Genomic DNA, 25487 nt, shown 5'->3' on the forward strand with positions numbered 1-25487 from the left:
AGGATGGGTTGCTCCTCAACTCTATGGAGGAAGAAGCTACCCAACGAAGTGGAGTCCCTCAGGGGACAGTATTGGGACCGGTGCTGTTCAATATATTCATCAGCGACCTGAATGAGGGAACAGAGAGCACTGTCAGCAAGTTTGGGTGGAGTGGCTGACACACCAGAGGGTTGTGCTGCCATTCAGAGGGACTTGGACAGGCTGGAGAGTTGGGCAGGGAGAAATTGAATGAAATTCAACAAAGGCAAGTACAGAGTCTTGCACCTGGGAAAGAACAACCTCATGTATCAGTACAGGCTGGGGACTGACCTGCTGGAGAGCAGTGTAGGGGAAAAGGAACTGAGGGTCCTAGTGGGTGGGAGGTTGACCATGAGCCAGCAATGTGCTCTTGTGGCCAAGAAGGCCAATGGCATCCTGGGGTGTATTAGAAGGGACGTAATCAGTAGGTCAAGAGAGGTTCTCCTCCCTCTCTACTCTGCCCTGCTGAGGCCACATTTGAATATTGTGTCCAGTTCTGGGCCCCTCAGTCCAAGAAGGACCTCAGGGAACTGCTTGAAAGAGTCCAGTGCAGAGCCACAAAAATGATCAAGGGAGTGGAACATCTTCCTTATGAGGAGAGGCTGAGGGAGCTGAGGCTCTTCAGCTTGGAGCAGAGGAGACTAAGGGGTGACCTCATTCATGTTTTATAAACATGTGAAGGGTGAGTGCCAAGAGGATGGAGTCAGGCTCTGCTTGGAGATGCCCAATGACAGGACAAGGGGCACTGGGTGGAAGCTGAGGCATAGAAAGTTCCATGGAAACAGGAGGAAGAATTATTTCCCTGTGAGGGTGACAGAACACTGGAACAGGCTGCCCAGGGAGGTCGTGGAGTCTCCCTCCCTGGAGATATTCAAGACCTGCCTGGATGAGTTCCTGTGTGAGCTGGTCTGGGTGATCCTGCTCTGGCAGGGGGTTGGACTGGATGATCTCTCCAGGTCCCTTCCAGCCCCTACCGCTCTGTGAAGGAGCCCACTCACGTCATTGGCCACCCCGGTGTGGATCAGGTCGCGCAGGAACTTCATGACGCTGCAGTTGGCGTCCCGGTGATCCAAGGTGGTGGCGGCAATGGCCCACTGGAGGATGGGGATCATCACCTGGCTGCGGAGCAAGGTGACAGGACTGCGCTGGATGAACCTGGCGGGGCAGAGGACAGACAGACGGACGTTAGAGGTGCTTCTGGGGGCTTCCCCCACCGGCCCACGGAGACGGGAGGGGACTCTCGTGGGGATGTCTCTGTGAGAAGGGGTTGAGGCGACCCACGGAGCAGGACGGTGAGAAGGGAGCGTGGCTACCTGGCTGCTAGTCTGAAGAGGTCATCCACAGTGTCTGGGTGGTTCTGGAGACCGTTGGGCTGCTCTAGGAGCTGGAAGGTGGGGATGCACAGGGCCTAGGAGAAGGTCGTGGTTAGGTGTGACTGCAGCTCAAATTGTCCTGCTCTCTGAAGGATTCCCACCAGGGACCAGAGCCCAGTTCCTCACCCTTACATCGCTGGACTTCTTCTCATCTTGATGGGCCCTGAGGCACCAGTCCCTTCCTCAACCACCAGCTCCTCCACTCACCAGTTCTGCTCTAACCAAAGACTCTTTCTTTTCTTTGGTTGTGTTCACCCAGCCACTGATAGAAGTGCTGGCACCAGCCCAGGTCTGTGGGAACTGCTCTGTTTCATGCAAACCCCCTAGGTACCCAAGGAGAACCTAGTCCTGGCTTGGATCAGTAATAGTGTGGCCAGCAGGACCAGGGCAAGGATCATCTCCCTGGACTGGGTGTTGCTGAGGCCACACCTTGAGTGTTCAGTTGGGGGACCCTCACTCCAAGAAGGACATGGAGGGGCTGGACTGTGTCCAGAGAAGGGCAACAAAGCTGGTGAAGGCCTTGGAAAACAAGCAGAAGGGTCTGGAGAAATTGTGAGGAGCAGCTGAGGGACTTGGGGTTGTTGAGCCTGGAGAAAAGGTGCCTGAGGGGAGACCTTCTGGCTCTCTACAACTCCCTGAAAGGAGGCTGGAGCCAGGCCTGGGTTGGTCTCTTCTCCCAAATGATGGAAGAAGAGAAAATGCCCTAAAGCTGCCCCAGGGGACGTTCAGGCTAGACATGAGAAACAATTTCTTTCCCTTGAGGGTTGTCAAAGCTTGGCCCCCGGGCTGCCCAGGGCAGTGGTGGAGTCCCCAGCCCTGGGGGTGTGTAGCTGTAGTGGTGAGGGACACGGTTTGGTGGTGACCTGGCAGTGTTGTGTTAATGGTTGGACTGGATGACCTTGGAGGTCTCTTCCAACCTAATTCATTCTGTGATACCATGATGCGGTGACTCAGACATGAGGAACCCAGCCTGGTGGCCCTCAGGCCCTCACCTGCAGCATGTCGAGCAGTCCCTGCCTGCAGCCCTCCTCCATGCCATACTCATCCACCAAGATGCTGCCCAGGTAGAGGAAGCAGGAGTGCTGGTGTGCCCGGTACACATTCACCATCTGCAGAAAGACAAACACCACCTGCCACCACCAGCACTGGGCTGGTGGAGCATCTCTGTGAGGAGTAAAGGCTGAGAGCCCTGGGGCTGTTGAGCCTGGAGAAGAGCAGCCTGAGAGGGGATCTGAGCAATGCTCAGCAAGAGCTGAAGGACCTGTGGGGGGCAAGAGGATGAGGGCAGACTCTTGTCAGTGGTGCCCAGTGACAGGACAAGGGGCAATGGGCACAAACTGGAACCCAGGAGGTTCCATCAGGAGCAACTTGTGCCTTTGAGGGTGGTGAAGCCTTGGAGCAGGCTGCTGAGAGAGAGAAGTGGAAGAGTCTCCTCCAGAGAGCTTCCAAACCCACACGGCCATTGTGATCCTGGGCACGCTGCTGTAGGTGACTCTGCTGGAGCACTGGAGTTGGACTGGATGAGCTCCAGAGGTTCCTTCCAACCCCTAACTGTGCTGAGATTCTGGGATACCTCCCAAGCCAAATGCTCCAACAACCTACAGCTCTCCTCTGAAGTTCATAGTTTCATAGAATGGTTTGGGTTGGAAGGGACCTTGAAGATCATCTAATTCCAACCCCCCTGCTATTGGCAGGGACACCTCCCACTAGACCAGATTGCTCTCCTCTGAAGTTCCAAGGCTCCTTCCTCCTACCTCCAGAGGTCCCTTCCAACCCCTAACCATGCTGGTGTTCTGGGATACCTTCCCAAACAAACGCTCCACCAACCTACTGCTCTCCTCTGAATTTCCAAGGTTCCTCTAAGGCTCCTCAAAGATTTATGGAGGAACTCTACGCTGGCAGCATTTTCCACCGCCAGTTTCTGCCTACCAGCTGCCCACAAACCACCAAGATGACTTCAGCAAGCCTTTTCCACCACCACCACCTCCATGCAGGTGATGGAGAGCAGGTTTTTCTGCATACCTGGGTGACGAGTGGCTGCAGGAGAGCAGCAGAGCCTTTGCCCACGCAGCGGACGGCGAAGCGCAGGCAGCGGCAGCACCGCTCCACGATGCGGTTGTCGGCGCTGTGCTTGTTCAGGGTCTCCGACAGCACTGGCCAGATCTGAGCAGAGAGAGGCACAGGAAGGGTTAGAGGTGGACCTGAGGACACAGCAGATCCCATCACACTGAAGTCCTCCTCTCCCAAAACCACCCAGGGCCTTCCAATGGCTGGGAAGTGACAGCTGGGGCTCAGCAAGATGAGGTACCCCTGGCAGAGGAGGAGGAAATGAGCTTGGTGGAAGTGGAAATGAACTGGGCTTGGGAGGACATCAGCTTGGTGGTGGAGAAGGTCAGCTTCTGGAGGAGGACACCAGCTCCTGCAGGAGGAGATCAGGGGGTCTGAGGACTAAATCAGGGGTTTGGAGCAAACCAGCTTTTTTTGAGGAGTAAATCAGCTTTTGGAGGAGTAGATCAGCATTTTTTGAGGAATACATCAGTCTCTTGGAGGAGTAAATCAGTTTTTTTGGAGTATATCAGCTTTTTGGAGGTGTAAATCAGCTTTTTTAAAGGTGTAAGTGAGCTTTTTAGAGGCACAAATCACATTTTTAAGTAAATCAGGTTTTCTTGAGGGGTAAATCTGCTATTGAAGGAGTACTTGAGCTCTTTGGAAGAGTAAATCAGCTTTTTGAAGGTGTAAATGAGCTCCTTGGTAGAGCAGCCCAGCTTTTTTTGAGGAGCAAATCAGCTTTTTGGGGGAGTAATTCAGCTTTATGGAGGTTTTGGAGCAGCAGATCAGCTCTTTGGAGGAGTAAATTCAAGCACCTGGGACATTTCCAGAGTCAGGTCCCCCCCTTTCCAAGGTGAGGTTTGAAGCTCCAAATCCTCCCCCCTCCACAGCTCTTCCCAGAGGTTATGTTGGACACAGGGATCTGATGGGCAGCTGGAGATTGTGACCAAAACAAGATTCCCATGAATCTTCCCGCCCCCAAAAAAACCCCCAAAAGTCTCTCTGCAGGTGGCACTTACTTCCTGAATGACTTTTTGGCACGGGTGGACCTGTCCGTTTTCTACGATGGGGTTGGTGTGTCTGTGAAGAGCAAGCAAAGGGTTGATGGTCTTTTGGGGTTCAAGGATGAGGAAACAGGGTTGGGAGCTTCAAGAAGCTTCAAGCACCCTCTGAGGCTATGAGAAGAGGACCCAAAACTGGCTCAGAAGGGCTGAAGAACCTTGGACTTGGTGAAGAAGCAGCTTCCAGCCATCATTAGCTTGCTTTTAAGTCTTTGGCTGAGAAGCTTTGACCCAAGGAGCTCCTTCAGAAGTTGTCCCAACTCCACTTCCCTTACCTAAATATGACAGCAAGTCGATCCAGGGGCACAGTAGGGTCTGAGGAGAGGCCATTGCTTGGCTCCTGAGAGAGCAGCTGGAACAAAAGAAAGGGGAAAGGAAGGGTTTTGGGGAGTGTGAGCAGCCCTGCTGCTGAATAAACTCTGCCTGCAGGAGCCCACCGCATCTCCAAGGACCAAGACACCTCCCAGCCTCAGCCACATGCATGAAGGTTACGTTGAAATCATCTCCTCCACGTTCAGAACCTACTCAAAGAGGTCTCTGAAGGAGAAGGGAGTGGGGTCAGAGGTGGAAGGGAAGCTGCTGAGTGGTGAGCTACCAGCAGCAGGCAATATAGGCAGGAGGAGCTCTCAAGGACTTCTGACACAAGTCATCCTGAAAGAAGATGTGCACATCCCTTCCTTCAGGCTTCCTGTCATCTTCTGAGCTTTCTGCTTCCCATTATCCTGGATCTCCATGGAAGAGCCACTAGGACCACCACGGAGATGCAGAGTGACAAGCTGCTTGCTGCATCTGAGGTGGGTTCTGGAAGGCTCCTGGCACAGAAACTGGTTTCCAGGGACCATTTTCTTCCCATTTAACCCTCAGCCAGGAGAGACTTGGGATGGTCTCAGTCCTGGGCTCTGTGTGTCCTTTGAGGGAGAAGAAGCTGACAGCCCATCAGGCTGTGCTGCCATCCAGTGAGACCTGGCCAGGCTGGAGAGTTCAGGGAGAGGAACCTCATGTGCTCTCGTGGCCAAGAAGGCCAAGGGTGTCCTGAGGGGCATGGAGAAGAGTGTGGCCAGCAGGTGGAGGGAGGTTCTCCTCCACTGCTACTCTGCCCTAGGGAGGCCATATCTGGAGAACTGGGTCTAGTTCTGGACTCCCCAGTGCAATAGGGACTGGGAGCTACTGGAGAGAGACCAACAGAGGCTCCAAAGCTGCTGAGGGGCCAGGAGCATCTCTGTGAGGAGGAAAGGCTGAGAGCCCTGGGGCTGGTGAGCCGGGAGAAGAGCAGCCTGAGAGGGGATCTGAGCAATGCTCAGCAAGAGCTAAGGGAGCTGTGGGGGGCAAGAGGATGTGACCAGACTCTTGTCAGTGGTGCCCAGTGACAGGACAAGGGGCAGTGGGCACAAACTGGAAGCCAGGAGGTTCCATCAGGAGAAGTATCTTGCCTTTGAGTGTGGTGGAGCCCTGGAGCAGGCTGCTCAGAGAGGTTGTGGAGTCTCCTTGTCTGGAGAGCTTCCAACCCCACCTGGCCATTCTGATCCTGGGCAAGCTGCTGTGGGTGACCCTGCTGTACTGGATGATCTCCAGATCTTCCTACCCCCACCATGTTGGGATTTCTGTGATACACCATCACAGCAGCAAAAGCCACCAGGCAAAGACAGAGTGATGGTATTTTGATGGCCACCAATCTGCCCCATCCAAAACCAGGAGAAGGACATTCCCACAGCTCCAACCATGCCATACCTTCTTCAGTGCCATCACCTGGACAGCACAGAGCTCACTGAGGCATTCTGCTATCTTCTCCAAGGGGAGCCTGGCAAGGACCAAGGCTGTTCCTGCAAGGCAAGAGGAGATGGGTTGAGGAGCAAGAATGCAGTGTAGGAGTCCTGTGGGTGAAACCCAAACAGGAGCAAGGTTCCCAAACTGGCTCCAGGGCAAGAGCAGGAACCTGCTTCCCAAGCCTGGGAGATGTTCCTCTGTTGCTTGAAGGCAATTTTTGGGTTAAACCAGACACCAAAACACTTTCTGTGGGGTGGGAAGGAGGAAGGAATGATCTACAGGGACGATCTAAAGGCAGTGGAGGTGTTCAAGGCCAGGCTGGAAGAGCCATTGAGCAATCTGGTCTAGTGGAACGTCCCTGGCCATGGTAGGGAGGTTGGAATGAGATATCTTTGAGGTCCCTTCCCACCCAAACCATTCTATGAATGTATGAATTTGGGCACCCCAGCATGTCCATGTGGTCTCCTCATCCCTATCCCATAGCATCACGAGGTGTGAGGAAGCTTCTTTTGACCCTCACAGCTCAAGGACTTCAGGGTTCCCACCTCAGTGAAAGAGGAAGAGAAGCTGGAGCCACTCCCTGCTGCCACATCAGAGCAAAAGGAGGAACACAACCCACCCCACCACAGAGGTGGGACCACAGGGCTGGGACTGGCAACACCAAGAGGGAAAAAAAGAAAACAACAAAACCCAACTCCTTGGATCATGGATTTCTTCTGAAGGAGAAGAAAACACCTCATGGAGGGAGAGGAGAAGCTCAGAAGCATGGCTGATGCTGCTCACATAGGTGGGAGTGAAAATGAGTGAAAAAAAGAAGAGTTTTGTGTCTTTAGTCCCAGACCCCAGCTGCAAAACCTCCCTTTGCTGCTCCATCTGGAAAGGTTTCAGTAGCACCTGAATCCATCTGGAAAGGTTTCAGCAGCACCTGAATCCATCTAGAATCTCTGAGGCTTGGACACAACAGCAGCCACATTTGTTATGCCCATGATGCCCAACAGCCAAAGGGTTGGTGAAAAGCAACCAGGCTGAAGCAGGCTGCCCAGAGAGGTTCTGGAGCCTCCTTCTCTGGAGAGCTTCCAACCCCACCTGGCCATTGTGATCCTGGGCAAGCTGCTGTGGGTGCCCTGCTGGAGCAGGGGGGGTTGGACTGGATGATCTCCAGGGGTCCCTTCCAACCCCACCGTGCTGGGATTCAGAGATTCTACGACCTGCCTACAAAACAGGACATGGGAACGGAGGTGTGGAACCCACGCGGGGTGTCCTCCGTCCCAAACCGCAGCAGCCAAGGACAATCAGTTCCACACCCACCTTTCAGGAGCCCAACAGCAGCCTCTGGAGAGAGCATGAAGGAGTCGAGGGAGCGGGCGATCTCCAGCAGCCCGGTGAAGTGCTGGGCCATGTGGTCCCGGCACACCGAGCAGATGTTGTGGATGGCCTTGGCTGCCACCGAGGCCAGGCGCCGGTCACACAGACCCTTCATCAGGTAGCCCAGCACAGGATCTGGGGAGGAGGCACTGGGCATGAGGAGTGCGGCCTGGGGTGAAGGGACGGGGTCTTGGGACAAGGAGATGGGGTCCAGAGATGAAGGATGAGGTCCTGGGATTAGGGATGGGGCCTGGGATGAGGGGACAGGGTCTCAGAACGAAGCAGTGGGGTCCAGAGATGAAGGATGAGGTCCTGGGATTAGGGATGGGGCCTGGGATGAGGGGACAGGGTCCTGGGATGAGGGCCATGGTCTTGGGGTGAAGGGAGGGGGTTCTGGGACAAAGGGATGGGGTCCAGAGATGAAGGATGACGTCCTGGAATTAGGGATGGGGCCTGGGATGAGGAACAGGGTGTTGGGATGAGGGACAGGGTCTTGGGGTGAAGGGAGGGGGTTCTGGGACAAAGGGATGGGGTCCAGGGATGAAGGATGAGGTGTCCTGGGATTAGCGATAGGGTCTGGGAAGAGGAACAGGGTCCTAGGATGAGGGACGGGATCCTGGGGTGAGGGAGAAGGTCCCAGGGTGAGGAAGGTGCCATGGCAGGAAGGACTCACCCAGGAACTGTGGGTTCCTGTCCACCACCTCGCTCATCTCCCCCACCAGCTCGATGCTGGTGTAGCGCACGGCGGTGTGGACCGTCTCGGGGAGGTGAACCACCCCCTCCAGCACCTCCACCAGCGTTGGGTTGTTCTCCCTGGGGCAGTAAAAAGCAGCAGAGGTGAGTTCTGACGTGGCTCCCAGAAGGTTTAGACTGGTTTGAGCAGGCCTCATGGATTCCTGTGTCGCTCCAAACCAGCCAGGAAAGCCCTGCAGTTCTGGTGTGCTGGAGAAGGTCACGGAGTCACAGAAGTGTTTGGGGTGGGATAGACCTTTAAGGTCATCCAGTCCAACCCTGAACCCAGCACTGCCAGGGCACCACCAAACCACGGCCCTCAGCACCACATCTACACAGCTTTGAAAGCCTTCCAGGGATGGGGACTCCACCACTGCCCTACACAGCCTGGGCCAGGCGTTGACAACCTTCACAGGGCAGAAATTGTTCCTCATGTCCAAACTGAACCTCTCCTGGGGCAACTTGAGGCTGTTTCCTCTTGTCCTGTTTCCTGGGAGAAGAGACCAAACCCCACTTGGCTCCAGCCTCTTTCAGGGAATTCTAGAGAGCCAGAAGGTCTCCCCTCAGCCTCCTTTTCTCCAGGATGAACCCCAGGCCCCTCAGCTGCTACTCAGAAGTTCTCCAGACCCTTCTCTTGGTTCTCTAGACCCTTCCCCAGCTTTGTTGCCCTTCTCTGGATCTGCTCCAGCTCCCTAAGGTCCTTCCTGGAATGAGAGGCCCAAAATTGAATGCTGGATTCAAGGTGAGGCCTCAGCAGCTCCCAGTCCAGAGGGACAATCCCTTCCCTAGTCCTGCTGGCCACACCATTGCTGACTCAAGCCAGGATGCTGGTGGCCTTTCTTGACCACCTGGGCAGACCCTGACTCATCTTCATCTGCTGCCACCAACCCCCTACGTCCTCCTCCACCAGGCAGTTTCCAGCCACTCTGCTCCAAGGCTGGAGCCTTCATGGGGTTGTTGTGACCCAAGTGAAGGACCCAGCACTTGGCCTTGTTGAACCTCATCCCATTGGCCTCCAGCCTGGCCAAATCCCTCTGTAGATCCTTCTGATCCTCTAGCAGATTGACACTCCCACCCAGCTCGAAGTCATCTGCAAACTCACTGAGATGTGAGCTCGTGGGGGAGCTCAGGGCTGTGAGAGCTGGGATCTAAGTTCCTCCAGGAAGAAGCAGGAGGACAAAGACAACTGACCCTCCAGGGGCTGCAGAAAGCCCAGTTTGGGATGGTGCTCCCAGGCTCCGCACAGCCCACATTGATGATTCCTTGGCACCAGCTGCCCTCTGATGGCAAAAACAGAGCCGAGTTCAGTGGAGCCATGGAATGAGGAAGAGCTTTGTGGGACGTGCTGGTGGGAACAGCCTCCAGTGCTCCAGCAAGGCCATTGACACCAATAACAGGAGCAGGAAGCTAAACATGGTGACACCCCCAGGCTCCTGAGAAGGTTCTCAGCCTGGTGAAGGCCACTCGAGCTGTCCCACCACATTAGCAGGGCTGTCAGCAGGGAGAAGAACTCTCTGTGTTCTCACCACCCTGGATGTCAGCTCTTGATTCTTGCACTGCCAGGAAAAGTGAGTTAACCTTCCCTGAAGGTATCTGGGACAACTCTATCTGGAGGTGGAAGGAGATGGACAAAGAAAGATCTCCAAATAACCAGTTTGGGCAAAAAACTGATCTTGATTTTACTAGGGCTGGACTCAAATGCAGTCAGATTAGAGATAAAGAAGACATTTGGTATGCTGAGGGTGGTGAGACCTTGACCCAAGGCTGCCCAAAGAGGTGGTAGATGCCCCATCCCAGGCTAGGTTGTTTGAGGCTCTGAGGAAGATCATCTACTTGAAAAAGTTCCTGCTGACTGCAGGGTCCAAACTAGATGACCTTGAAAGGTCCCTTCTAACCCAAATCATTCTGTGATTCCATGAAAGTGCCCAGGCAATCAGAGGAGGCCTGAGAAGGTCCAACTGCTTCATGCAGGACCATATTCTTAGTCAGGGAGTGAAGATCTCAACCCTGGAGCTACAAGACCACTCCATCAGTGGTTTTGAAACAATCCTGTCTGGCAAAGCTGGTTCCTAGGAGCATCCTTGAGATACTTATGGTGTCTCTTGCCCTTGGAGACTACATCTGAGCCCACAGCCCTCACAGATATGAGCAGGGTGGTCAACACTCACTGGTCAACGCTCTTGGCTATGGAGGCCATGATGAAGAGAACAGCTTCTGTCACCTCCCAGGGGGGATTCCCATCCTTCAGAGTCGCATAAAGCTGCAAGACAGAGAATCGGTCACCAATGAGGTGACCACAATCCAGCTTGTGTGGTCACCAATCCCACCCTGTGACATCATCACCTGCTCCTCACCTCCTCCCATGGTTCCTGAAGCATCAGGCTCCAGGTGCTGGACCTGCATGAACCTTCATGCCCCAACAGACCACCCTGAAGTTTTGGGACCACAGAACCTTTCCTCATCCAGTACCCCAAATGTGAGACCTCCTGCTTCTCCCATCAGTCCTTCAAGGCATGGTTGCTTCCTTGTGCAGGAGGAGATGATGTGTGTGAACTTCTCCACACCCTGAAGGCCATTAGGGCTTGGTGATCTCTTGCATGGATTCCTCCTGATCCTCCTGCAAACCCACCTGAGCAAAGCACTCCACTGATCCCACCAGGAAGATCAGGTCCTTCACCAGGTCCGAGACCCGCATCCGGAACTCTCCAAAGTCATCTGTCTCCTCTGGGACACCCTCCTAAGAGGGAGGGAGAAGAAAAGGGTGAGAGGAGCTTGGAGAAATCCAGGATCCCTTCACCAACAGTTAGGACAGGACCAAGTGATTCCATTTTAGAGTGGGGATCCATCATTCCTGCCCTCTTCTCCCCAGATCAGGAGAACACCAACAGCCTAGACGTTCCTGCTCTGCCATGGAGATGAAGGGATGGAAATCAAGGAGCTGAGGTAGAGATGGGATAACGGGATGGAAACCAAGGAGGTAAGGAGCTGAGGTGGAGATGGGATGAAGGGATGGAAACCAAGGAGATATGGAGCTGAGGTGGAGATTGGATGAAGGGATGGAAACACAGGAGATAAGGAGCTGAGGTGGAGATGGGATGAAGGGATGGAAACCAAGGAGCTGAGGAGCTGAGGTAGAGATGAGAGAAGGATAAACCATTCCAGACTTCAAGGAAGCAGATGACAGCACTGCTGTTGAGCTGGGTGAGCTTTGTTCCAACTCAATCACCCCTGGGAAGGGGCTGAGGCATCTGCCAACATGAGAATCACTCAGGAGGAGGCAGGAGAAGGTCACCTTCAAGCAACTAGACACCAAAAAAGCTGTTAGGCCTTCACTCAAAGAGCTTCAATTGACATCAGTTGACTTCATCTTTCTGGAATTCAGCCTCAGAGAGCCACCAGCATGTGGCAGCAAGAAGAGACACATGGATTCACAGAATGGTTTGGGTTGTAAAGGACCTGAAAGATCAACTAGTCCAACCTCCTGTTGCCTCTAGAGGAAGCCAAGCAAACCACAGCCTTACGTGGTCCGAGTCGAGCTGGCAGTGCCTGGCCAGAGCGTGGAGAAGGCGCTGGATGTAGGCTTTGAAGATGCTGTGGATGACGGCGTCGTCTGTCTTGTAGAGGTGCTCCCCCAGTCTGTACCAGAAGTTGAAGGAGATTTCTACCACCTGTTTTAGGAAGAGAAATTCCACCTCTTGTTAGCACTGGAGAAGCTGGCTCTCTACGATGCTCGGTGCTACCGTGGGTTCCATCAACACTGTGATGAGGAAATGTGGTTCCTTCAGTGTCTCAGACCTCCTCCGTTCATCGTTGCTTCATAAGGGGTTTGAAAGCCACCCACCAGGTTTTGCCTGAGAAGCTGTCAGCAGCCCTCAGAAGCAAAGTCCCTTCTCTGCAAAATCAACACTGAAGCACAAGAACCATCTCTTGCTTCAGAATGTGGACATCACCTCGTCCCACATCAGCCACATCTGCCAGTGGTAAGCTTTAGAGGCTCTCTGAAGAGCACCTACAGAGCTTCAGGTCCTTCCAAACACCACTGGCATGGGACAAGGATAGACTGAGCTTAATGGACCTGGTGAGGGGACTGAAAGAGGCCCCAAATACCAAGTAAGCGCCACAGGGACCTGATGGAGCACAACTACGCCACCATCTCCATGGCAAAGGAGCCTCCAGAGGGGGCATCACCACAGCTGCTATTCCTGAGCTACCTCACCTTCTGGATCTCAGGTCTGATGGACTTTCAGAGTTCTGAAAGCTTCTGGAAGTCCCAGCCAGAAAGGACTAGCTCAGTCCATGACCACCTCTCATCCATATGCCCCTCAGCTGGACCTTCAACTTGGAGGGAAGGAGGAAAGCATGCCCCAGGAATCCTGCTGGCACTTCCCTGCTCCTCACATCAAGGAATCATTTGGGTTGGAAAAGACCTTTAAGGTCATCAAGCCCAGCCCTTAACCCAGCACTGCCAGGGCACCACCAAACCATGTCCCTCAGCACCACATCTCCAGGGCTTTCAAACCTCTCCAGGGCTGGGAACTCCACCACTGCCCTGGCCAGCCTGGGCCAGGCCTTCACAAGCCTTTTGTGGAAGAAATTGTTCCTCATGCCCAACCTAAACCTCCCCTGGAGCAACTTAAGGTCATTTCTTCTCATCCTTTGCTTGTTCCTTGGGAGAAGGAAGATTCAGACTAGAGATAAGGCAGACATTTGTTATGTTGAGGCTGGTGAGACCCTGGGCCAAAGTTCCCCAGAGAGGTGGTAGATGCCCCATCCCTAGAACCATTCCAGGTCAGGTTGTCTGGGGCTCTAGCTGCAGATGTCCCTGCTGACTGCAGAGGGGTTGGCCTGGATGACTTGGAAAGGTCCCTTCAAACCATTCTGTGATAAGATTTAGCAGGACAACCCCACTGAGAAGGCACCTCCAGCCACTGACCCCACACGTAAGTCAACCAGGGACCAGCTACTGGGATTTAATTTAGTTTGGGGAGAAGAAAAGGTAGTTTCAAAAGAGCCCACATCTTCAATAGGTTTGGGAAGGAACTAAGAGATGCCTTCAGATCTGAGGTGCCTTCATCTGAAGCACCATGACCATAGAGTGGGTGTTTTGAAGTCATCAGCTTAGAGGAACTGAAGCCTCTTGACCATGTGGGCAACATAAGAGAAAGCTGGGGAGGGAAGTTTGTGCTGACTCAACCCTGGGTGGATGAAACTTGGAGATGGAGCTTGAGGAACATGGGGGTCAAACCCTCACTTACCTCATACTGTGGGTGACCTGCACAGATCAGCAGCAGCTCCAAAGTCCTCAGGTCACCCAAGCCTTGACCTGGTGTGCAAACAATTTTATCTAGGAAGGTCTCACACAGCTCGGTGAAAACACGGCAGTAATTGAGCACCCTGGTGGAGGAAAACAAAGACAGCAGGTCAAAAAGATCTTCTGGGCACCAGAAGACCCACTTGGGTCTGGGAAGGTCTTCTCAGAAGACACCAAGTTCTGCTTTAGTTTCCTGTCAACAGTTAGGCAACACTGAAAAAGGAACTTCAGAAGAAGGTGAAAACGTTGAGTTGTGATAAATGAATCTTCAGAAACTGAAGATCTGAGCAAACTTCTCCAAACCCAACAGCGTTGTGCAAGGAGGTGCAGGGTGGTGGCTACAAACCAGCTCAGGTCCAAGCCAGGACCTAGAAGGTGCCACCTTTCAGAAGACAAACAGGCAAACCTCTTTTACAGAATCACAGAATCAACCAGGTTGGAAGAGACCTCCAAGACCATCAAGTCCAACTGATCACCCAACCCTATCTAATCAACTAGACCATGGCACTAAGTGCCTCATTCAGGCTTTTCTTAAACACCCCCAGGGACATCAACCTCACCCCCTCCCTGGGCAGCTCATTCCAGTGGGCAATCTCTCTTTCTGTGAAGAACTTCTTCCTAAGATCAGCCTAAACTTCCCCCTTCACAGCTTGAGACTGTGTCCTCTTGTTCTGGTGCTGGTTGCCTGGGAGGCCAACCCCCCACCTGGCTGCAACCACCCTTCAGGTAGTTGTAGACAGCAATAAGGTCTCCCCTGAGCCTCCTCTTCTCCAGGCTAAACAGCCCCAGGATGTCCCACGGACCAAGGGGCTCCTTCCCTTCTAGGCCCAAGCAGGTCTGAAGATGACTCACTTGTCGAGGTCCTCCCGTGCCACAGCCATGTGATAGGCACTCTCGAGGGTGAGGACACCCTGGAACAGCTGCAAGGCCAAAGGAAGGTTGGTCTCCACGTTCTCGATGGCGTAGAGGGCTGAGCAGACGCAGTCGGAGGCGGCCTCGTGGAGGTTTGATGACGTCTTGTCTTGCTGCTGCAAGAGAGAAGACAAGAAGAGCCTGGAGGACAGCAGATGAGAGTGGGACAACTGAAGTTACAGAATCACAGAATTACTGAGGCTGGGAAAGACCTCAGTAGAGATCATCAAGTCCAGCCTATGACCTAACACCACCACCCCAACTAAACCAGGCCACTGAGTGCCACATCTGATTAAAGACCTCCAGTGATGGTGACTCCACCACCTCCCTGGGCAGTCCATTCCAGGGCCTAATTACCCTTTCCCTGAGGAACTGATTCCTCATATCTAACCTAAACCTCCCCCAGCATAGCTTCATACCATGCCCTCCTGTCCTGTCACAAGTTGCCTGGGGGAAGAGCCTGACCTCCACCTGACCACAACTTCCTTTTAGGTAGTTGTAGAGAGCGATAAGGTCCCCTCTAAGTCTCCTCTTCTCCAGGCTGAGAAGTTTGTTGCTTCTGGAAGAGTTTGGAGAGGTTCTGCATAGCTACAGCCCCTAACATAGGTGGTGCTGCTTCATCAATGTGGACACTCATGGTCAAAATGGATCTTTCCCAGTGGGACCTCATCAAAGGCTTCCTTGGGTGAGGCAAACACCAACAGCAGGTCAGAAGAGGGGAAAAAAAGGGAAGTGGTGGAGTCCCCATCTCTGGAGGGGTTTCAAAGCCATGGAGATGTGGTGCTGAAGGCCATGGTTTGGTGGTGACCTGGCAGTGCTGGGTTAAGGGCTGGACTGGATGATCTTAAAGGTCTTTTTCTATGGTTGAATGAAAACCTTGCGCTGCTCAAACCTTGGCTGGGTCACAGAATCGTGTCTCAGGTTGGAAGGGACCCATAAAGATCCACAGGTCCTGGGTGAGGATGGAGATGAGGTCTCAAACCAGCATGTGTGAAATCTTTATCACTGTGATGGGCTGGGGACAAACAAGTGGATTTTGGGCCCCACCTGGTAGATGTTTGGGTCTAGAGCTCTTGTGAGGAGCAGCTGAAGGACCTGAGGTTGTTCAGCCTGGAGAACAGCGGGCTGAGGGGAGATCTTCTGGCTTTCTACAGCTACCTGGAAAGGAGGAGCTCTCTCTCCCTCTCTGCTCTTGAGTGCTTTGGAACCACCACAGAAAAACAGAATCTGGGTCCTGCTTGAGATGCAGGCTCTGGAAGTGGTGATGAACAGAGTAGGCATGAGGAGGAGAGATAAAAATAGAAGATGAAGGAGTCTTTGAACTCCTTTCTTGATGTAATAATGAGTTTATGGAGATGAAAGGATAACCCATGGTCCTGCAGAAAGGTTGATGTTCACCTCTGAGCACATTCTCTGGGTCAGGATAGAAGGTGGGCAAGAAAGAACAATTCTGATGGAGCTGCAGAGCCTCCTTCCTTCATGCAAGCAAACACACAAAGGCTTTTTTGTTTGCTTCTGAAAGCTCTGCTGATCTCTTCTGTCCATTAGACTTGTGCCAGCACATCACAAATCCTGAGCTAAGGACTAAGGAAACCATCAAGTGGCTTCTGGTTTCCCCCTTGAAGGACTGGCCAAGGTGAGGGGCTATTTATGTGCCATCTTCCAAACTTCAGGGGCAGGGAAGAGATGTGGGAACTTGCAGGGCAGCAGCCAGAAGGACTCTCTGAGTCCTTCAAGGTGGACAGCCAGTAAAAGAGCAACACAATCAGGCAGCAGAGATCTGTCCCTGCACACAGAGAGCAGAGAGTGCCAACCACTCTGTGGAGCTCACCAAAGGAGCAGGAGGGTAGCTACTCAAGACACTCACCTCCCACACCTCCTTGGACTGAAAGGTGACCCCCATCCCATCACCCTGAGGTCCTCCACCACCACCTCAGAGGTTTCCCCAGAGAAACACTCACCAGCACCTCGAAGAGGAGCGACAGCAACGTGCTGTTGGCCATGAAGGTGCTGTCCAGGACACCCAGGTTGAACCAGCTGCCCAGGCACCGGAAGATTTTGATCAGCATCTTCTCATCGTTGCCTGCTTTCTCCACGCACGCCATCTGTGGTAGGACAACAGGATAAATGACTTCTGGAAAGCCACCCAGAGTCTCCAGAATTAGCATCTACATGTCCTCCATCAATCTTTCAGGAAGATATTGGGGTGTTGAGACAGTCAGCAAGTGATGTTCCCCCAAGAGGCAGCAGTGTGGAAGCAGCAGGAGACATCTGAAGATGCCCACACCAGCAGAAAAAACTTCTGCATCCCCCTAGGGTGACCATGGGCCCACACTGGTGTCTTAACCAGGGATGTGATGGTTCTGCAAACGTCTTCTCAAGAGCATGTGGACTTCAAGAAGATGCTCAAAGCCCATCAAGAAGCACACTCAAGAAAGAAGATAGCTTCCACCATCCCCTGGAGCTGGTGAGATAGAATCATAGAATGGTTTGGGTTGGAAGGGACCTCTAGAGGTCATGAAGAGCAAGACCTCTGCTGTCAGCAGGGATATCTTTAATTAGAAAAGGTTGCTCAGAATCCCATCAAGGCTGATGGGGCAAAGCCAAGAAAGCTCTCAGCCAACTTCAGCTGCAGTCACAGAAGCCAGAGGAGCAGTTTGGGTGTTTTGGGTCATTCCCAGCCCAGCAGTCTTCTGGAGGATCCTACCTCAGGCTGGTGAAGCATGGACACGAACCAGTTTCAGATGTGACAGACTCCTAAACTCACCCAAATCTCAAGTCAATTTTCCTTGCCACAAAACAATTGTTACCAAAAACTGGTCCTGAAGGTCCAGGAGATCAGACCTGGAGAAGGATCCCAGACTCCCTTCTCCTCCTCAGACCTGGAGAAGGATCCCAGACTCCCTTCTCCTCCTCAGACCTGGAGAAGGATCCCAGACTCCCTTCTCCTCCTCAGACCTGGAGAAGGATCCCAGACTCCCTTCTCCTCCTCAGACCTGGAGAAGGATCCCAGACTCCCTTCTCCTCCTCAGACCTGGAGAAGGACTCCAGACTCCCTTCTGCCTCCTCTCCTGCATGTGAGAGTTTCTAGAGGACCTCACTCCTCACTTGACACCTTAGTCCTCAAGGCAGAATGTCCTATCTCATCACAGTCCTTCTAGAATGATCTAACCCTGCCTTTTGTCCCTCAAAAAAAAGTGAATTTAGCATCAAAAACTTGCCCAGAAAACTTCGTTTTGCTCCACAGGAAGGTGGTTGAAACATCCATGCTGGGATGTACCAAGAAAGCTCCAGGGAGCTGCAGAGAAGTCTGACCAGGAAGACTTATGACAGGAGAAACAAACCCTCAAGAGGCCCAATGCTGACACCTGGTGTCCTCTCCAGAGGGAGGTGATGTCACCTGTCTCACCAATGTGACAGCCAAGCTTCTCCCAGGCGTTGGATGAAGAATGCTGAAGGCTGGAGATGGTTTGGAGGGATGGAAGGGTGGAGGAAGGTGGAAAGAGCTTCAGAAGTGAGAACTTGCTCCGAGACAGCTAAGACTGTGGAAATAAAGTGGAAGAGGGCTCCTCTTACTGGTCATGGTGGTAATGACAGGGAGATGTCTTCTGCAGCATGGTTTGAGGTGCTACTGAGCAAAGGACTCAGCTCAACTCTGTGTCCTAGGACACAGGATGGGAGGAGATGGCCTCCAGTTGTGCCAGGGGAGGTTCAGGTTGGAGGGGAGGAGAAAAGGAGGCTGAGGGGAGACCTTCTGGCTCTCTACAACTCCCTGACAGGAGGCTGCAGCCAGGTGGGGGTTGGTCTCCCATGTGATGGGATGAGAAGAAATGGCCTCAAGTTGCCCCAGAGGAGGTTCAGGTTGGACATGAAGAACAATTTCTTCTTCTTGAAGGTTGTCAGGGCCTTGCCCAGGCTGCCCAAGGCAGTGGTGGACTCCCCATCCCTGGAAGGGTTTCAAAGCCATGTAGACATGGTGCTGAGGGACATGGATTGGTGACAGCCTGGCAGTGCTGGGTTAAGGGTTGGACTTTGATGATCTTCAAGGTCTTTTCCAACCCAAAATGGTTCTGAGTCCAGGATCATGACACTCCTCCTTTCTTTTGACTGCCCAGAGTAACTCTGGAGAATGACTCCTCCTTCCCAGGCCTCCATGGGAAGAGCCAAAGCCAGACATTGCCCAAACATCTACCAGAAGTTCCTGCCACACTGTTATCTCCATCCTAGGACCTCCCTGTGTCTTTCTTCACCACAAACCCAAAAAAAGCAGTGTGGAAACACAACATGGACCTTCTGTGAAGGTTTTGGACCAGGTGCAAGCTTAACCTGCTCCCTCCTCAGCTCTGTCCCAGCCTCTTCTCCAAATGAAACCAAGAAGAACTGCTGGGGGTTGGGTTTGTGTCAGGTCCCATCAGAGAAGGGGATTCAAGGATGGATGGAGAGATGGGGAAAGGACAGCAGAAAAGAGATGGAGAAGTATCAGAACATGGTCACAAGTAAAACCAAAGGGCCTCCAAGTTTGCTCATCAATGAGAAGGAAACCTCAAAGGTGATCTACCACCATTGGAAAACCAAGATGCTGTCACGTTCAGAGACATGACATCAAAAGGGACCTGTGGGTCCCCTCACATGGATGAAGAACTCCAGAGGTCAAGGTTCCTCCTCACTTCAGCAGCCACAACTCCTTTAACCAAGGAATGGTGACCTACAGGCTCACAGGACAAGATGGAGGTGGCTGGAAGAGAGATGAAGAGACCCAGACCTCATCCAAGCATGGAGAGATGGAGCTGCAGAGCTGAGAAATGAGCCCTGGTGAGACACTGCTATTAAATGTCCCAAAGCTCAGCTCCACCTGGAGCATGGTGACATTAACTAGCTGCCTGGTGGGCCTCCAGACCTGCTCCATCAATGTTCCTTCTCTAGATGAGCAGTGTGAAATGCTGGGCATCAAGAGGAAGCTCCAGAGGACATGGGACATGCTCTGTTTGAGCTCCAACCCCAGACACCTCCTGGACCAAGAACTCAAGCCCAGACACCTCCTGGACCAAGAATTCAACCCTGGACATCTCCTGGACCAAGAACTCAAGCCCAGACACCTCCTGGACCAAGAATTCAACCCCAGACACCTCCTGGACCAAGACTCCAGAAGGCTACAGACCTCCTGAACTTCAGGAAGCAGGAGACAAGGCTCCATTCTCCATCTCACCGCAGCCCTGAGGTGAGGAGCCCAGCTGAGAGGAGGAGGCTGAAGTGCAGTTTCCATACTCAGCTCTGTTTTCAACCCTGCCTGGCTGGGACTTTGACGTCCTCCAAACTTCAAAGCTGTGAAAGCAGCTCCCTTCCAGCTGCACCTTTTCGAAGGCGCCTGGGGCGGCGAGGTGGAGGTGCAGAGGGTGGCTGAAGCTGCCAAGCAGCTACCAAGGGCCTGGGTGGCTCCCCTGGTGCCCTTACCAGCAGAGAGATGACAGTGCTGGAGTAGTAGGCCAGGTCCTCGATGATCTCGGTGCGGCGGTTGGCTCCGATGCGCAGGGAGCGGCTGTGGACCTCCTCGGGGAGCACCGTGAGGATCTCCAGCAGGAAGGGCAGGGAGGTGACATCATTGCTGTACCTGCAGCCAGGACAGGGGGAAGGACAACGGCATCTGCACCTCTGCATGGCACCGGAGGCACCTCGGATGGCAGGGCGGGTCAGGTGGGGGACATCCGACCACAGCTCCATGCTGTGGCACTTGGAGGACACCTGGTAACACTTTGGTGACACCTGATGCCATCTGATGGCACTTGGAGGACACCTGGTAACACTTTGGTGACACCTGATGCCATCAGATGGCACTTGGAGGACACCTGGTAACACTTTAGGATGACCTGAACCTGATGCCATCTGATGGCACTTGGAGGACACCTGGTAACACTTTGGTGACACCTGATGCCATCAGATGGCACTTGGAGGACACCTGGTAACACTTTGGTGACATCTGATGCCATCTGATGGCACTTGGAGGACACCTGGTAACACTTTGGTGACACCTGATGCCATCTGATGGCACTTGGAGGACACCTGGTAACACTTTGGTGACACCTGATGCCATCTGATGGCACTTGGAGGACACCTGGTAACACTTTGGTGACACCTGATGCCATCTGATGGCACTTGGAGGACACCTGGTAACACTTTGGTGACACCTGATGCCATCAGATGGCACTTGGAGGACACCTGGTAACACTTTGGTGACACCTGATGCCATCTGATGGCACTTGGAGGACACCTGGTAACACTTTGGTGACACCTGATGCCATCAGATGGCACTTGGAGGACACCTGGTAACACTTTGGTGACACCTGATGCCATCTGATGGCACTTGGAGGACACCTGGTAACACTTTGGTGACACCTGATGCCATCAGATGGCACTTGGAGGACACCTGGTAACACTTTGGTGACACCTGATGCCATCTGATGGCACTTGGAGGACACCTGGTAACACTTTGGTGACACCTGATGCCATCTGATGGCACTTGGAGGACACCTGGTAACACTTTGGTGACACCTGATGCCATCTGATGGCACTTGGAGGACACCTGGTAACACTTTGGTGACACCTGATGCCATCTGATGGCACTTGGAGGACACCTGGTAACACTTTGGTGACACCTGATGCCATCTGATGGCACTTGGAGGACACCTGGTAACACTTTGGTGACACCTGATGCCATCTGATGGCACTTGGAGGACACCTGGTAACACTTTGGTGACACCTGATGCCATCTGATGGCACTTGGAGGACACCTGGTAACACTTTGATGCCACCTGATGCCATCTGATGGCACTTGGAGGACACCTGGTAACACTTTCAGGATACCTGGTAACACTTTGGTGACACCTGATGCCATCTGATGGCACTTGGAGGACACCTGGTAACACTTTCAGGATACCTGGTAACACTTTGGTGACACCTGATGCCATCTGATGGCACTTTGAGGACACCTGGTAACACTTTGATGCCACCTGATGCCATCAGATGGCACTTGGAGGACACCTGGTAACACTTTGGTGACACCTGATGCCATCTGATGGCACTTGGAGGACACCTGGTGACACTTTGGTGACCCCTGATGCCATCAGATGGCACTTGGAGGACACCTGGTAACACTTTGAGGACATCTGATGCCATCAGATGGCACTTGGAGGACACCTGGTAACACTTTGATGCCACCTGATGCCATCTGATGGCACTTGGAGGACACCTGGTAACACTTTCAGGATACCTGGTAACACTTTGGTGACACCTGATGCCATCTGATGGCACTTGGAGGACACCTGGTAACACTTTGGTGACATCTGATGCCATCTGATGGCACTTGGAGGACATCTGGTAACCCTTTGGTGACATCTGATGCCATCTGATGGTACTTGGAGGACACCTGGTAACACTTTGGTGACATCTGATGCCATCTGATGGCACTTGGAGGACACCTGGTAACACTTTGGTGACACCTGATGCCATCAGATGGCACTTGGAGGACACCTAGTAACACTTTGAGGACACCTAGTAACACTTTGAGGACACCTGATGCCATCTGATGGCACTTGGAGGATACCTGGTAACACTTTGATGCCACCTGATGCCACTTTGATGCAAACTTGATGCCATTTGATGACATTTTGATGCCACCTGATGATATTTTGATACCATTTGATGCCAGTTTGGTGCCATCTGATATGATTTTGATGTGGTTTTGATGCCACTCCACGTCATTTGATGATCATTTGATGCCAATTTGATGCCTCTGATGTCTTTTGATGACAATTTGATGACATCTGATGACTGCTGCTGTAATTTTGATGGCATTCTCTTGTCATTTGAGGACATTCTGATGTCACATCATGGCATTCTGATGCCATCTCACGTCAATTTGATGACAATTTGATTCCATTTCATGTCAAATGGATGTCTTTTGATGGCATTTGGTGCCATTTTGATGCCATTTCATGTCATTTTGATGCCATTTGTTGGCATTGTTGTCACTTGATGACATTCTGATGCCATCTAGTGCCACTTGATATCATTTTGATGACAATTTGATGACATCTGATGACTTCTGATGTAATTTTGATGGCATTTGATACTATCTCATGTCATTTTGATAGCATTCTGATGGCATTTCAGTGACATTTTGATGCCATTTGATGTCATTTTTATGACTTGATGCCATTTGGATGTCATTTGATGCCAATTTGATCCCATCTGGATGCCATTTTCCCCCACAGGACCACAAAGCCATTGTCACACACACAAAAAAAAAAAAAAAAAAAAAAAAAAAAAAAAAAAGAGCACCAAAACCCCAGCTGAGATCTTCAGGACACCCAACAGCAGCAGTGAGGGATGGACCTCACTGCTCAGTCCTCCTAAAGCTGGGAGGGGTTGAGGGCTCAGCAGGGAACAAAGAGAGGGATGAGGAGAACTGCTGAGGTTCAGAGATGCCACATCCAGGGTCTCTCTGTGACACCAAAGCTCCCCCTCTCCCTGCCAGTGATCCAATGCTCATCAGGAGAGAGCTTTCTCCTTATTGGGCCACCTGCTGTGGGGTTTTGGATCCACATCTACTCAGGAATTAATTCACTTACTTTTCAACCAGTGTTTGGACACAGCCTTTCCAAGAAGCCATCTGCAGGGCAAGGTCTGCTATTGCTAAAGCAAGCTGGAAGGAGAAGACACAAAACAACACAGCTAAGCCTGGGAAATGGATGAAACCACCCCAAAGCCACCAGAGAAAAGGGGGTTGTGACCATCAGAGTTGAGCTTGGAACTCCAGTATGGATTCACAGCTCTGATATGGATTCACCAACTGAAAGAGGGAGATTTAGACTGGAGAGGTTCTTCATGATGAGGGTGGTGAGACCCTTATGATGAAGCCTGTGTTGCCCAAGGAGGTGGTTGATGTCCCATCCCTGGAGCCATTCCAGGCCAGGTTGTTTGGGGCTCTGAGCAACCTGCAGATGTTTCAGATGTCCCTGTGCTGACTGAAGGGGGGTTGGCCTACATCCTGGTTTAGAGTGGGAGAAATTGCTCTGTTGCTCCAAAAGGGGCAAAAGAGCAAGGCTCACACAAATGGATTGGATAATCATGGAAAGTTCACAGGGAAAAAGCAATTCACAGGAGCTATAAAACCCACAAAGCACAGCGGTGAGCACAGCAAAGCACCTAAAGCTCAAAGAAATCCCCACCCTAATCTTAACACACAAGTTCCTTTACACCAGACCAAAAAAACCCCAACACTTCCCTTCTCCCCACCTGGGGTTCACCAAAACAATCCCAGGGCTACTTCTTCTCCCCACCCCTGGTGCTTGCTAGGCTGGTTTCAGGCTGGCCAGGCCTGAACTGCCCCCCACACCTTTTTTACCCTGGCATTAGGCTTAAACAGGCCAAGATTGCACAGTGGAAAAAAAAAAAAAATGAGTCAGGCCAAAGAGGCCTGGGATACTCCCCCAGTGTTACCAGATAAGAGAGAGTCTCTCTCCCACGGGAGCAGAGAGGGAAGAAAGAGAACTCTGCAGCCAGATTTATAAGGGTGCAGGATTTCTGGGCAAAAATACAACTAATTCCTTTGTCCACCCCCTGGGCTAGACACTCTAGACACTGGAGGTCTCAGCTCTGTGGCTTCTTTTTTGGAGGCACCCAGCCTAGATGACCTTGAAAGGTTCCTTCAAACCAAACCAGTCTGGCATCTCCTGATTCTCAAGGCTCATTCCTCATTTTAACAAGAGGGAATGGCCTCAAGTTACCATTGGGTAGGTTTAGACAGGGCATGAAGAGAGACTGAGAGCCCTGGGGCTGTTTAGTCTTGAGAAGAGAAGACTGAGAGGGGATCTGATCAATGTCTATAAATATCTGAGGGGTGGGTGTCAAGGGCTCTTTTCAGTGGTTCACAGTGATAAGACAAGGAAAAATGGGTTCAAACTTGAACATAGAAGATTCCACCTCAACATGAAGAGAAACTTCTGTACAGTGAGGGTGACAGAGCACTGGAACAGGCTCCCCAGGGGGGTTGTGGAGTCTCTTTCTCTGGAGGCTTTCCAAACCCACCTGGATGCATTCCTGTGCAGACTACCCTAAGTGATTCTGCTCTGGCAGGGGGGTTGGACCTGAGGATTTCTTGAGGTCCCTTCCAACCTCTGATATACTGTGACAAGGAAAATATTTTTCACAGCAAGAGTGATCAGGGATTGGAATGTGCTGCCCAGGGAGGTGGTTGAGTCACCAAACCTGGATGTGTTTAAATGCAGTTTGGATGTGGTGCTTGGGGCTTATGGTTTAGGGGTGAACCTTGCAGAGCAGGGTTATTGGTTGGACTTGGTGATCCTGAGGGTCTTTTCCAACCTGTGGAGTGGAATCTTTTCTGTGATTTCTGTGATTTTGTACTGGGAGACACAACAAAGCTGGTTGAAGGCATCAGCCAGTGCTGTTCTCCACACTGGTGGAAGAGCAACCAAGGGAGGGGCAAGGGCTTTGTGTCAGGAAAAGCCCCAGGTGTCCACACCTCAGATCCCCTCATTCCAAAAAAGGGCACTGAGGGGCTGGAGCAGGTCCAGAGAAGGGCAGCGAAGCTGGGGAAGGGTCTGAAGAACTTGTGAGGAGCAGCTGAGGCCCCTGGAGTTGTTCAGCTTGGAGAAAATGAAGCTGAGGGGAAACCTGCTGGCTCTCTACAATTCCCTGAAAAGAGGTTGGAGTGAGGTAGGCATAGAGGTCTTCTCCCAAGTGATAGGACAGAGGAAATGGCCTCAAATTGCCCCAGGGGAGGTTTAGATTGAACATGAGGAATAATTTCTTCCCCAGAAGGGTTGTGAAGCCCAGGCTGCCCAGGACAGCAGTGGAGTCCCCATCCCCGGAGGGGTTTGAAAGCCC

At 52.4% G+C, this 25487-nt stretch overlaps 1 protein-coding gene across 1 annotated transcript in view; it reads right to left on the reverse strand.

Annotated features, from left to right (window-relative positions):
* TNPO3 (transportin 3) overlaps positions 1–25487 on the reverse strand; it is a 35358-nt gene that overhangs the window by 3756 nt on the left and 6115 nt on the right. The window contains exons 3-19 of the mRNA XM_054399756.1: positions 23210–23283; positions 20037–20193; positions 16547–16690; positions 14526–14701; positions 13618–13756; positions 11884–12030; positions 10992–11099; positions 10531–10622; positions 8304–8443; positions 7574–7765; positions 6230–6321; positions 4777–4853; positions 4460–4520; positions 3414–3554; positions 2384–2500; positions 1332–1426; positions 1017–1173 (exon numbers count right to left, since the gene is read on the reverse strand). Coding sequence (XP_054255731.1) covers positions 1017–1173; positions 1332–1426; positions 2384–2500; positions 3414–3554; positions 4460–4520; positions 4777–4853; positions 6230–6321; positions 7574–7765; positions 8304–8443; positions 10531–10622; positions 10992–11099; positions 11884–12030; positions 13618–13756; positions 14526–14701; positions 16547–16690; positions 20037–20193; positions 23210–23283 — 2109 coding nt within the window. The remainder of the gene's footprint in view (positions 1–1016; positions 1174–1331; positions 1427–2383; positions 2501–3413; positions 3555–4459; positions 4521–4776; positions 4854–6229; positions 6322–7573; positions 7766–8303; positions 8444–10530; positions 10623–10991; positions 11100–11883; positions 12031–13617; positions 13757–14525; positions 14702–16546; positions 16691–20036; positions 20194–23209; positions 23284–25487) is intronic.

Source organism: Indicator indicator, chromosome 3 (assembly GCF_027791375.1).
Source record: "Indicator indicator isolate 239-I01 chromosome 3, UM_Iind_1.1, whole genome shotgun sequence".
Lineage (NCBI taxonomy): Eukaryota > Metazoa > Chordata > Aves > Piciformes > Indicatoridae > Indicator > Indicator indicator.